This window comes from Salmo salar, chromosome 19, assembly GCF_965601325.2.
Source record: "Salmo salar chromosome 19, fSalSal1, whole genome shotgun sequence".
Taxonomy (NCBI): Eukaryota; Metazoa; Chordata; class Actinopteri; order Salmoniformes; family Salmonidae; genus Salmo; species Salmo salar.
Window position 1 is genome coordinate 50299747 of NC_138309.1, and position 14788 is coordinate 50314534.

A 14788-nucleotide genomic window follows, 5' to 3' on the forward strand; every position below is an offset into this window, starting at 1 on the left:
GTTTGGAGGAAAAAGAGTGAGGCTTGCAAGCTGAAGAATTCCATCCCAACAGTGAAGCACGGGGGTGGCAGCATCATGTTGTGGGGGTGCTTTGCTGCAGGAGGGACTGGTGCACTTCACAAAATGAATGGCATCATGAGGCAGGAAAATTATGTGGATATATTGAAGCAACATCTCAAGACATCAGTCAGGAAGTTAAAGCTTGGTCGCAAATGGGTCTTCCAAATGGACAATGACCCCAAGCATACTTCCAAAGTTGTGGCAAATGGCTTAAGGACAACAAAGTCAAGGTATTGGAGTGGCCATCACAAAGCCCTGACCTCAATCCTATAGAAGATTTGTGGGCAGAACTGAAAAAGTGTGTGCGAACAAGGAGGCCTACAAACCTTACTCCGTTACACCAGCTCTGTCAGGAGGAATGGGCCAAAATTCACCCAACTTATTGTGGGAAGCTTGCGGAAGGATACCCGAAACATTTGACCCAAGTTTAACAATTTAAAGGCAATGCTACCAAATACTAATTGAGTGTATGTAAACTTCTGACCCACTGGGAATGTGATGAAAGAAATAAAAGCTGAAATAAATCATTCTCTCTACTATTATTCTGACATTTCACATTCTTAAATTAAAGTGGTGATCCTAACTGGAATTTTTACTAGGATTAAATGTCAGGAATTGTGAAAAACTGAGCTAAAATGTATTTGGCTAAGGTGTATGTAAATTTCCGACTTCAACTGTACATACACACATATACAGTACACACATATATATATATATACACACACAGGCGCACAAACACATGCTCACACACATACACACACACACACACACACACACACACACACACACACATTGTCCTCTACCCCATCAGACGTATAAGACCGTCGTTGTTTTGAAGGTTAAATACACACATCTGATTGTTTGGAGGAATGAGATGTGGTGCCTGGTGGGTGGAGATGGGGGAAGAGGAGGGGGAGGGCAAGAAAAGGGGAGAGATAAGTGGTGGGGGAGATGGGAACTGAATCTGAGATGAATATTCTGTCTGTGTAGTGTGTGTTTGTGTCAGATGAATATTCTCTCTGCTCCATGTCTGTGGTGGAGTGGACAGTGGGACAACAGTGTGAGACAGCTGTGGCGGACAAAGACTGGAGTCAGAACAGCTAGTCCACAGAGTCAGAACACACACACACACATACAGCCTTGCCAATAACAAGGCATTATTATTCAAACTATACATTCATTTAGCATTTTATTCAAAGCAAAGTGTGTGTGTGTGTGTGAGAGCGAGAGAGAGAGAGAGAGAGAGAGAGAGAGAGAGAGACCACTTGAATGCCACACACACATCCAGAGATCCCGCAGAGTGACAGAGAGTGAGGTAAAACAGGTGTGCAAACCTCTGAAGGCAAATGGAGAGACAGCATTGTTGACATTGTTGCCCTTACTGCTATCAGCCAATACAATCACATTGAATATCAGATTCACTACATGGAACAACAGATAGTCCCCAAACAAATCTAAAGGAAATTTGTTCACAGCTCGTCCTATAAGTCTGTGTGTAGTGTGTGTGTGTGTGTGTGTGTGTGTGTGTGTGTGTGTGTGTGTGTGTGTGTGTGTGTACAGCTAAAATTCAGAGAAGTGAGGACATTTTGCCGGTCCTCACTTGTAAAAAGTCTATTTTAGTCTTAAGGGTTAGGGTTAGGGTTAAAATTAGGGTTAGGGGTTAGTGGTTAGGTTTGGAAGTTAAGGTTAGGGTTAAGGGTTAGGGAAAATAAGATTTTGAACGGGAATCAATTGTCCCCAAAATGTCCTCACAAGTATAGTAATGTCACATCCTGACCAGTGAAAGAGGTCATTTGCCATAGTAGTATGGTCAGGGAGTGGCAGGGTGGTTTGTTTTGTATGTATTTTGGGTTTTCTGTTCCTATGTGGGTTTGTTCTAGTTGGCTATTTGTATGTGTTGGTTTTCATGTTCGGCCGGGTATGGTTTCCAATCAGAGGCAGGTGTCTTTCGTTGTCTCTGATTGGAAGCCATACATAGGCAGCCTGTTTTTCCTTTGGGGTTGTGGGTAGTTGTTTTCCGTTCTAGTCTAAGTACCTGACGGGACTGTGTTGGTTGTTTTTGTTATTTTTGTCAAGTGTCTTCATTAAAAGATTGAAAATGAGCACTATCCACGCTGCATCTTGGTCTCCATTTCACGACCCCTGTGACAGAACTACCCACCATAAAAGGACCAAGCAGCGTGAGAGGAGGTATCTTGAGTCGTGGACGTGGGAAGAGATCCTTGATGGAAAGGGACCATGGAGCTAGGCTGGGGAGTACCAGCGCCCGAAGGAGGAACTGGACGAAGCTAAGAGGGAACGACGGGAATATCGAGGCGTTGTATCCTCCAATTGAGGAGGTGAAGAGGCAGCCCCCCCAACAAATTGGGGGGCGGCATAAGGGGAGTTTGGCAAGGTCAGGGGGGAACCCTGACCTAACTTCCCGGGCATTTCGGTGGGAGCCATGGAGGAAACCAGAGCCAGTCGGGGAATCAAGAGCGGATTACGACGCTAGATTCCGGAGAGAGGGACTGGCGGAAAGGGCACGACGGAGCAGACGCACAGAGGGAAGAGCTATGCAGTATGGAGTAATGCGCACTAGGTCGCCCATACGCACTCACAGCCCGGTGTGGTCGGTACAGGCTCCTCAACGTTGTCGTGCGACAGTTAGCCGGCAGCCAGGTAAAAGTGCGCCGGCTCAACGTATCTGGCCTCCAATGCAGCTCCTCGGCCCAATATATCCAACGCCTGCTCCACGTACGATAACCCGCATTCTCCAGCACAGCCCAGTTCGTCCTGTGCCAGCGCTTCGCCCTTGCCGGGCTAAGGCCAGCATCGAGCCAGGACCGGTTATGCAAGCTGTAAGCGTCAGACCTCCAGGGAAAATACATGGCCCAGTATATCCTACGCCTGCTCCACGCACGGTACCCCGTATTCCCCAGCACAGCCCAGTTCATCCTGTGCCGGCGCTCCGCCCTTGCCGGGCTAGCGTCAGCATTGAGCCAGGACGGGTTGTGCTAGCCGCAAGCACCAGACCTCCAGTAAGCCTTCATGGCCCAGTACGTCCGGTGCCGGCTCCGCGCACTTGTCCCCCAGTGCGCCCTCCACTCTTCAGCCCGGAGCCTCCGGCGACGCTCCTCAGCCCGGAGCCTCCGGCGAAGCCCCCCAGTCAGGAGCCTCCGGCGACGCCTCCCAGTCCGGAGCCTCCGGCGACGCCTCCCAGTCCGGAGCCTCAGGCGACGCCTCCTAGTCCGGAGCCTCCGGCCGCATTGGAGGCCCGCGACGCCCCTCCGGCGACGCCTTGACTTATTCCACATTTTGCTGTGTTACAGCCTGAATTCAAAATTAATTTAATATATTTTTTTGTCATCCATCTATCCACAATACCTCATAATGACAAAGCAAAAACATGATGAGTCAATACTTTGTAGAAACACCTTTGACAGTGATTACAGCTGTGACTCTTTCTGGGTACGTCTCTAAGAGCTTTCCACACCTGGATTGTGCAACATTTGCCATTCATCTTTTCAAAATTCTTCAAGCTCTGTCAAATTGGTTGTTGATCATTGCTATACAACCATTTTCAGGTCAAGCAGATTTAAGTCAAAACTGTAACTCGGCCAATCAGGAACATGCAACTGAGTTAGGAAGGACTTTAATAAATGGATCACTAGTCACTTTAATAACGCCACTTTAATCATGTTCACATATCTTTCATTACTCATCTCATATGTATATATTATATTTTATACCATCTATTGCATCTTGCCTATGCCGCTCGGTCATCGCTCATCCATATATTTATATGTATATATTCTTATTCCATCCCTTTACTTAGATTTGTGTGTATTAGGTAGTTGCTGTGGAATTGTTAGATTGCTGTTAGATATTACTGCACTGTCAGAACTAGAAGCACAAGCATTTCGCGACCCTCGCAATAACATCTGCTAACCATGTGTATGTGACCAATAAAATTTGATTTGATTTGATTCACTGTCTTCTTGGTAAGCAACTCCAGTGTAGATTTGGCCTTGTGTTTTAGGTTATTGTCCTGCTGAAAGATGAATTCATCTCCCAGGGTCTGGTGGAAAGCAGACTGAACCAGGTTTTCCTCTAGGATTTTGCCTGTGCTTAGTTCCAATCCGTTTCTTTTTTATCCTGAAAAACTCCCCAGTCCAACCTGTTGGGGCTAGGGGGCAGTATTTGCACGGCCGGATAAAAAACGTACCCGATTTAAACTGGTTACTACTCTTGCCCAGAAATGAGAATATGCATATAATTAGTAGATTTCACTCTAAAGTTTCTAAAACTGTTTGAATGGTGTCTGTGAGTATAACAGAACTCATATGGCAGGCCAAAACCTGAGAAGATTCCATACAGGAAGTGCCCTGTCTGACAATTTGTTGTCCTTCTGTTGCATCTCTATCAAAAATACAGCATCTGTGCTGTAACGTGACACTTTCTAAGGCTCCCATTGGCTCTCTAAAGCCACCAGAAAGTGGAATGGGGTGTCTGCTGTCTCTGGGCAAAGTACAACAGCTCTGTTTGTGAGTGGTCAGCCTGGGGACAGTGAGACTGAGATGCGCGGTCACGAGAATTCTCAATTTTTTTCTTTCAGCCTTTGAATGAATACATTGTTGCCCGGTTGGAATATTATCGCTATTTTACGAGAAAAATAGCATAAAAATTGATTTTAAACAGCGTTTGACATGCTTCGAAGTACGGTAATGGAATTTTTTGACATTTTTTGACGCGCGAGCGAAATGCGCTCGCGCGTCACCCTTCGGATAGTGACCTGAACGCACGAACAAAATGGAGCTATTTGAATATAACTATGGATTATTTGGAACCAAAACAACATTTGTTGTTGAAGTAGAAGTCCTGGGAGTGCATTCTGACGAAGAACAGCAAAGGTAATCCAATTTTTCTAATAGTCAATCTGAGTTTAGTGAGTCCCAAACTTGGTGGGTGTCAAATTAGCTAGCCGTGATGGCCGGGCTATCTACTCAGAATATTGCAAAATGTGCTTTCGTCGAAAAGCTATTTTAAAATCTGACACCGCGATTGCATAAAGGAGTTCTGTATCTATAATTCTTAAAATAATTTTTATGTATCTTGTGAATATTTATTATGAGTAATTTAGTAAATTCACCGGAAGTTTTCGGTGGGTATGCTAGTTCTGAACATCACATGCTAATGTAAAAAGCTGGTTTTTGATATAAATATGAACTTGATTGAACAAAACATGCATGTATTGCATAACATAATGTCCCACATCTGATGAAGATCATCAAAGGTTAGTGCTGCATTTAGCTGTGGTTTTGGTTTTTGTGACATATATGCTTGCTTTGAAAATGGCTGTGTGATTATTTTTGGCAGGGTACTCTCCTAACATAATCTAATGTTTTGCTTTCGCTGTAAAGCCTTTTTGAAATCGGACAATGTGGTTAGATTAACGAGAGTCTTGTCTTCAAAATGGTGTAAAATAGTCATATGTTTGAGAAATTGAAGTTATAGCATTTTTGAGGTATTTCTATTTCGCGCCACGCGATTCCACTGGCTGTTGACTAGGGTGGGACGCTAGCCCAGGGAAGTTAACGCCTACAAGCATTCCCATAACATGATGTAGCCACCACTATGTTTGAAAATAATGTGTGGTATTGGATTTGTCCCAAACATAACACTTTGTATTCAGGACAAAAAGTTAATTGCTTTGCCAAGTTTTTTGCAGTATTACTTTAGTGCCTTGTTGCTAACAGCTTGTACTGTCTTCCTTATTTTCATTCTGTCATTTAGGGTAGTATTGTGGAGTAACTACAATATTGTTTATCCATCCTCAGTTTTCTCCTATCACAGCCATTAAACTCTGTAACTGTTTTTAAATCACCATTGGCCTCATAGTGAAATCCCTGAGCGGTTTCCTTCCTCTCTGGCAACTGAGTTAGGAAGGATGCCTGTATCTTTGTATTGACTGGGTGTATTGATACACCATCCAAAGTGTAATTAATATATTCACCGTGCTCAAAGGGCTATTCAGTGTCTACTTTTTTTTACCCATCTACCAATGGGTGCCCTTCTTTGTGAGGCATTGGAAAACCTCCATGGTCTTTGTGGTTGAATCTGTGTTTGAAATTCACTGCTCGACTGAGTGACCATACAGATAATTGTGCGTGTGGGGTAGAGATGAGGTAGTCATTTAGCATGTTAAACACTATTATTGCACACAGAGTGTGAATTTATTATGTGACTTGTTTAGCAAAATTTTACTGCAGAACTTATTTAGGCTTGCTATAACAAAGGGCGTGAAATGTTATATATATCTGTAGAAATGTCAAAAAACAACATGACTGGGTATTGTGAGTAGGCCAGTGACATAACATCTAAATTTAATCAGTTTTAAATGCAGGCTGTAACACAACAAATTGTGGAAAAAGTCAATTGGTGCAAATACTTTCTGATGGCACTATCCCTATGTGTGTGTGGGAGAGAGAGAGAGAGAGAGAGAGAGAGAGAGAGAGGGAGGTGTGGGGGAGGAGAGACAGACGCGAGATGACAAGCACGCTGTCTCTCCTCCATAGATTTTCTAAATCTGAATCCAATCTTCGGGGACGCGCAGCTCTCTCTGGTACCACCCCCTTCCCCATTTCGGTCTCTCTCTCCTTATTTCTCCTTCTCTTGCAGTGTGATGTGTGGTCATATGACAGGGTCTGAATACCAACACACTCGACATGAGCGAGGAGGCGTAAACCGGAGAAAACAAGTGGCTAAGTGTGTGTCGCGGACACTGAGAGAGAGTGAGCAGTTACTGGGGAACGCCTATCTGACTGAAACTGCGGAGAAGAAAATTAGTTTAAAGCAACGGGGGACACTAACTAACTAACTTTAACTAGACTTTAGGCATATCCAACACAGCGAAGTTAAAAAAATATATATATTTACAAATCGCCTCGCATTATTGCTTTCCCCTTTTCAGAGCGCTGTGTGCCAAATCTCAGAATCGGAAGAGGCTGGGGCTTGAGGAAGCAGTTTGGACATAACTTTAAAATAAAAGTATAATTTTTTGTTAAGCGTCATTCTAGAGCGTCGGCCCTGATTTTGGCTGGTAAACTTGAGTGGTGAGTTTGACAATGGTCGGTGAGATGAGTGAGCAGGTCCGGGAAAGACCCAGACCAAGGCCCAGCCCGGACTACCTGATGCAGTTGATGACAGACCGGAAGGTGATGAGCTCGCTGCCCAACTTCACTGGCATCTTCACTCACCTGGAGCGGCTCTTAGACGAAGGTAAGTGCTTAGGCTAAAATGCATGTATATATTTTAAGATTTATAAAAAAATATGGTAGGTCTATAATTAGCAGTGATAGAAAAAGTAGCACATTTTCATTCTTGAGTAAAAGTAAACATACCTTAATATAAAATGACTCAAGTAAAAGTCACCCAGTAAAAGACTTATTGAGTAAATGTCTAAAAGTATTTGGTTTTAAATATACTTAAGTATCAAAAGTATATTTTAGCAATTACATTTATTTAAGTATCAAAAGTAAAAGTACAAGTATAATTAATTTCTAATTCCTTATATTAAGCAAAGTAGATGGCCACATTTTCTAGTTTTTTTATTTATTTACGGATAGCATGGGGCATGCTCCAACTCAGACATAATTTACAAACGAAGCATGTGTTTAGTGAGTCCACCAGATCAGAGGCAGTAGGGATGACCCGGGATGTTCTCTTGATAAGTGTGTGAATTACACCATTTTATTGTCCTGCTAAGCATTCAAAATGTAACGGAGTATGTATGGAGTAAAAAGTACATAATTTTCTTTTGGAATGTAGTGAAGTTAAAGTTGTCAAAAATATGAATAGTAAAGTACGGATACCCCAAAAACAACTTAGTACTTTAAAGTATTTCTACTTAAGTACTTTACACCACTGATAATTAGTTGGTTGATATTTCAACTATGTTGTTTGGTGAGATACTGTGACACACATTAATAAACAGACAGACCATAGACATTAAGAGAGACACACCAGGCAGTTGGTGATGTGAACAAACGGACAGTTGTTAGTGAGGGTCGGTGACCTATTGTGCAAGGCGGTGTGAATGTGGCAGCCCATCCCCGGTTAGTCACGAGGCTCAGTACACGGTCAACGGGATGTCAACCTGAAAATACTTGACTTTGGAGGGCGTGCTTAGACTGTATGTATGTGAATAGAACCAGTAAACTCGTGTGTGTGTGTGTGTGTGTGTGTGTGTGTGTGTGTGTGTGTGTGTGTGTGTGTGTGTGTGTGTGTGTGTGTGTGTGTGTGTGTGTGTGTACAGTATGGCTGATTGATTGATTGATTGTAGTTTTTGAAGAGGACCCCCATCACAACAACCAAAAACACACCAAGCAGGTCAAACAACATAGTAACAAACAATGAGATGTCATGTGGAATTAATGATCAGATTATATTGATTTTGACAAAGGACAAGGAGAGGGGGAGAAATAATGTAGAAATGACTGAGAGGAAGACAACAGGAGAAAGACAAGAGGGGAAGAGGCCGGGGAGGTATTTGTGCTTGGCTTTATCTCAACACTTCAACCTGCCATTACACTATCTAGAGTTCTCTCTGTGTATATATATATAGACTGCGCATACTCACTCACACTCATGCACCATCTCTCTTTCCATTCTGCAGCTACATTATTCTTATTGTGGCAGTTTCCATTGTATGGGTAATGTGTGTGTGTGATGTGTGTGATGTACGCAGGGCTCTAAATTATTTATTTTTATTGGTAGCACTGGTTCTCCCAACAACTTAGGAGCACCAGAAAATACGGTTTTTATTTTATTGATTGCGATACAGCCTATATGAATTCTAGCTACTTTTGAAACGCATGTTGTGCCCCAGAAACTAATATGCAACACTGTAAAGACAGTTTGTTATAAAAGCTAAGATGTTGATACAAATACCTGTCATTGAAATTACAAAGTCATTAGTGGAATATTAGGTTCCGACATTGTGTAAAAGCTCTATTTTCCTTTTTGTTGTTGTAATGTTTTATTTCACTTTTCTTTTTTTGTTGACAAACAAAAACACAATAAACCTACTTAACATTGACATACATTTCCACCAACATTATGTTGTTTCTGTCTGTAGCCAGATTTTTAGACAAATATTTAAATGTTAAAACATTTGATTCTACCAATATTTACATGCATACATTTCCACCAACATTAATGACATCACACTTGCTCAGACCCACATGTTCCAATCGTACCCACATCCAAATGTTGTTTCTATTGCTTGTAAGACTCTGACTTCAAATTGTGTTATGACATTTCTGTCTGTAGCCAGTTTCAAAAATAATAATAAAGCATTTGATTCGTCCAGTATTTAAGTAATAGCTTTTTCAATATAAGTGCTAAAAATAATATTGTTCAACCCATTGAGTATCTCACTGCAACCCAATATGCCATGTCTTGAAATATGCAGATCGATGGATTAAAAGTAAATGTATATTGTAAAACTTCTGACAGCTCTCTTTCTAACTCCGCCCATAACGTTTGGACTTTATAGTACTCCCAGAAGGCATGTGTCATTGAGTCACTGTTAGTTTTACACTTAAGACTTGACTCTGACGTTGTGCTGTAGAATTTGTATAATACATTTTATACATTAGTTTATACTGGATTAAGCGTACATTTGAGTTAACTGTGTAATGTTCTTATGTCTTGGTTCCAATAGTTTATATTTTTTTCTAAGAGATTGTCAGTTGGACAGGCTCTTTGCAAGGTTTTGTATAAATTACCTATCATATTAGTATATTTTCTGTCTCAAATAGGATTGCTCTGATGTCCAAAAGCTTTCAGGTCAAAATTTTGTAATATAAAACTTAAGTTGCAAATATTTGAAAATGTCTATGTTGGTCAGTCCAAAATTGCTTTTTAATTCTGTCATGGAAATAATTGTATTTCCTATTACCACATCATTTACGGTTTCTATGCCTTTAGTTTTCCATGTGGGCCAATTTGTCGGTGAATTCTGAAAAGCCAAGGATTGTTCCAAAGGGATGTGCTTTTAGGGAGTGATATTGGTCCTTGTAGGATCCGTTTAATTTTCTTCCATGTCATAATGTTGTTAACTATTAAGTTGTTAACGTGCTTAGCTCCATCCTTTGAAAACAGACACGTGAGAAGATTCTGGGGAAACCATGCACCTCTTCAATATGTACCCATTCCTCCTCTTTAGTGCATTTAATAATATGTTGCAAGTAAAAGCCTTGGGTTGTGAGTTGATACAATTCCAAATCTGGGAGGTTAAAACCACCCTCAGATTTAGGGACATGTATACTTTTTTGAAAGAATGTCTTCGGTGGGGTAATTGGTATTACTGAAAATAAATATTAAAAACTTTCGGAGCCATGCCATTCTACAGATGTTTATTCTACCTGTAAGATTTATGAGGAGATTTTTCCATTTAATTAGATCTGCCTTAACTTTATTTCATTACTCAACAACATTATCTTTATATATTTTTTGTTTGTTGTCACTTATTAAGCATCCAAAGTATTTAATATTTTTTGTTGTCCACTTAAAGGATTGCTGTAAATCATGAGTTATTATTTTTCCTATTGCCATTATTAAAAAAATTCCACGTTCATTTTATATCCTGAGATTTTCGATTATTCCGAAAATATTTGTAACAAGGGGGACATTGAGTTTTCAATATTAGTGAGATATATCAGGAGATTTTTAGCAAATAAGTTACGTTTCTATTCATGTTTGCCAATACTGATACCTGTTACGTTTGGGGCCTGTTTAATTCTATCTGCAAGCAGTTCAATTGCCTGTGAAAACATGAGGGGGGAGAAAGGACATCCCTGTCTCAAATCAAATCAAACTTTATTTGTCACATGCGCCGAATACAACAAGTGTAGACCTTACCGTGAAATGCTTACTTACAAGCCCTTAATCAACAGTGCAGTTCAAGAAGAGTTAAGAAAATATTTACCAAATAAAATAAAAAGTAACACAATAACATAACAATAAAGAGGCTATATACAGAGGGTATCGGTACCGAGTCAGTGTGCGGGGGTACAGGTTAGAGGTAAATTGTACATGTTAGAGGTAAATTGTACATGTAGGTAGGAGTGAAGTGACTATGCATAGATAATATACAGAGTGTAGCAGCAGTGTACAAAACAGAGGGGTTAAAAATGTCAGTGAAGACACCTGCCAGTTGGTCTGCATATCCTTTGAGTACACGTCCTGGTAATCCATCTGGCCCCACGGCTTTGTGAATGTTGACCTGTTTAAAGGTCTTACTCACATCGGCTACGGAGTGCGTTATCTCACAGTCATCCAGAACAGCTGGTGCTCTTGTGCATGCTTCAGTGTTGCTTGCCTCGAAGCGAGCATAAAGGGCATTTAGCTCATCTGGTAGGCTTGCGTCACTGAGCAGCTCGCGTCTGGGATTCCCTTTGTAGTCTGTAATAGTTTTCAAGCCCTGCCACATCCGACGTGTGTCAGAGCCGGTACAGTAGGATTCAATCTTCATCCTGTATTGACGCTTTGCTTTTTTGATGGATCATCTGAGGGCATAGCGGGAATTTTTATAGGTGTCCGGATTAGTGTCCCGCTCCTTGAAAGCGGCAGCTCTAGCCTTTAGCTCGATGTGGAGGTGGAATAATCCTCAATGTCATTGGATGAATCCCGGAACATATTCCAGTCTGTGCTTGCAAAACAGTCCTGTAGCATAGCATCCGCGTCATCTGACCACTTCCGTATTGAGCGAGTCACTGGTACTTCCTGCTTTAGTTTTTGCTTCTAAGCAGGAATCTGGAGGATAGAATTGTGGTCAGATTTGCCAAATGGAGGGTGGGGGAGAGCTTTGTATGCATCTCTGTGTGTGGAGTAAAGGTGGTCTAGAGTTGTTTTTCCTCTTGTTGCACATGTGACATACTGGTAAAAATTTGGTAAAACTGATTTAAGTTTGCCTGCTTTAAAGTCCTCGGCCACTAGGAGCGCCTCTTCTGGTTGAGCATTTTCTTGTTTGCTTATGGTCTTATAGAGTTGGTTGAGTGCGGTCTTAGTACCAACATCGGTCTGTGGTGGTAAATAGATGGCTACGAAAAATACAGATGAGAACTCTCTTGGTAGATAGTGTGGCCTACAGCTTATCATAAGGTACTCTACCTCAGGCGAGCAATACCTCAAGACTTCTATAATATTAAAAATCGACCACCAGCTGTTATTGACAAAAAGACACACACCCCCACCCCTCGTCTTACCAGATGTAGCATCTCTGTTCTGCTGGTGCATTGAAAATCCCTCCAGCTCTATATTATCTTTGTCGTCGTTCAGCCACAACTCGGTGAAACATAATAAGATATTACTGTTCTTAATATCTCATTGGTAGTATAATCGTAATCGTAGGTCATCAATTTTATTTGCCAATGATTGCATGTTAGCAAGTACAATTGATGGCAGTGGGAGTTTACTCGCTCGCCTAAGGATTCTCAAAGGCAGCCCGATTTGCGTCCTCTTTTCCTCTGTCAAACTGAGCAATCGGGGGAGAAGGGCCTTGGTCAGGGAGGTGACCAAGAACCCAATGGTCACTCTGACAGAGCTCCAGAGTTCCTCTGTGGGGATGGGAGAACCTTCCAGAAGGACAACCATCTCGGCAGCACTCCACCAATAAGGCCTTTATGGTAGAGTGACCAGACGGAAGCCACTCCTCAGTAAAAGGCACATGACATGATTGGAGTTTGCTAAAAGGCACTTAAGGGACCCTGACCATGAAAAACAAGATTGTCTGGGCTGATGAAACCAAGGTTGAAGTCTTTGTTCTGAATGCCAAGAGTCATGTCTGAAGGAAACCTGGCACAATCCCTACAGTGAAGCATGGTGGTGGCAGCATCATGCTGTGGGGATGTATTTCAGCGGCAGGGACTTGGAGACTAGTCAGGATTGAGGGAAAGATGAACGGCGCAAAGTAAAGAGAGATCCTTGATGAAAGTCCGCTCTGGAGCAGGTTATGACCCTAAGCACACAGCCAAGACAACGCAGGAGTGGCCTAGGGACAAGTCTCTGAATGTCCTTGAGTGGCCCAGCCAGAGCCCGGACTTGAACCCAATCAAACATCTCTGGAGAGACCTGAAAATAGCTGTGCAGCGACACTTCCCATCCAACCTGACAGATCTTGAGAGGATCTGCAGAGAATAACTCCCCAAATACAGGTGTGCCATGCTTGTAGTGTCATACCCAAGGTCTTTTATTTTATTCATGTTTTCGCTCGCTCGCCTCATCTTTCTGGGGGGGAAATCTGTTAAACAGTGAATCAATTTTGTCTGGCCTTACACATATATTAAATTTCGGGTCTTGAAGATGTGCTCTGTTCATTCTCCATATTCTATCACTAAATGCATTTCTCGGTGTAATTATGCATGATACAGGAGTATGACCTGCTATCATGGATTTTTTAACCCAGTAAATTGTAGAGTGCATTTTTGGAAATAATATAAATAGTAAATTCTTGAACAGCTTTTCTTACTTTGAGAAAAAAGGAGGAGACTTTTGTAGTTGGGAATAATAATCGCAAGGTGTCCTGTAAAATATTTGTAGCGATTTAAGTTTTTCAGCCTCTTTGGAGGTTCCTTGAATTAGCCTTTTTATAGCTATGTCTGTGAAATAATAATTCCTGTCTGGGCTTGATCTGATATAGCTTGAATTGTATCTAAAAATGTCAAGTTTGCCCCTGGGGGGATATACAATTTAATCAATATATATTTTTCCCCATGTAAGGTACAACTAAAAATTTAGAAAACGTCCTTCTTGGTCCGGGTGCTGGGATGTAAGGGAAAATGGTGTAGTCGTATTTATCAGGATGCCTATACCTCTGCTGTTACGACAGTAGGTGGCTGCATCAGTCTCTCCAACCCAGCTCGTCTTTAAATATTCATCTTCTCATTTTTTAAGTGTAGCTCTTGCAGGAAAACCACATCTGCTGACAATCTCTTCAAATGAAGCCTGTGCACATTCCATGCAATAAGTTGTATTTTGTTGGCCTTTACTTGTATAGAATCAAAGTTAACTGTCATTGAAGAACCAGATAAAACATTTTCGCAGACATGCCTTATGAGGGTGATGGACATCCCCATGTATATGGAAGAGTCATAGTATGAATACATAGTTATTGCATACATTACGTACTGTATATAAAACGTGTGAACATGTAGACTGGGCAAACATTTAAGAGAGAACACACAAAACATAAAGCAAGTACTTATTTGTACTTTTTAGGGATTTTAAGCTCCTACTCCACTAATGTACAGTCGTGGCCAAAAGTTTTGAGAATGAGACATATTCATTTTCACAAAGTCTGCTGCCTCAGTTTGTATGATGGCAATTTGCATATACTCTAGAATGTTATGAAGAGTAATAAGATGAATTGAAATTAATTGCAAAGTCCCTCTTTGCCATGCAAATGAACTGAATCCCCAAAAACATTTCCACTGCATTTCAACCCTGCCACAAAAGGACCAGCTGACATCATGTCAGTGATTCTCTTGTTAACACAGGTGTGAGTGTTGACGAGGGCGAGGCTGGAGATCACTCTGTCATGCTGATTGAGTTCGAATAACAGACTGGAAGCTTCAAAAGGAGGGTGGTGCTTGGAATCATTGTTCTTCCTCTGTCAATCATGGTTACCTGCAAGGAAACACGTGCCGTCATCATTTAATTAAATCATACAACTGAGTTGTAGTAA

General features: G+C 41.5%; 1 protein-coding gene across 7 annotated transcripts in view; it reads left to right on the forward strand.

Annotated features, from left to right (window-relative positions):
* Positions 1 to 6634: 6634 nt before the first annotated feature.
* Positions 6635 to 14788, forward strand: part of LOC106578914 (protein quaking-B) — a 39585-nt gene continuing 31431 nt past the window's right edge. For 5 of the 7 annotated variants that reach the window (XR_006760728.2, XR_006760727.2, XM_014158168.3 and 2 more), the window contains exon 1: positions 6637 to 7320. Coding sequence is in view for 5 of the 7 variants with exons in the window: in XM_014158168.3 (XP_014013643.1) it covers positions 7167 to 7320 (154 nt within the window). In the remaining 2 variants the exon portion in view is untranslated. Of the gene's footprint in view, positions 7321 to 14788 lie in introns of all 7 variants that reach the window. The other 2 variants (XM_045702380.2, XM_014158167.3) reach the window with 2 other exon arrangements.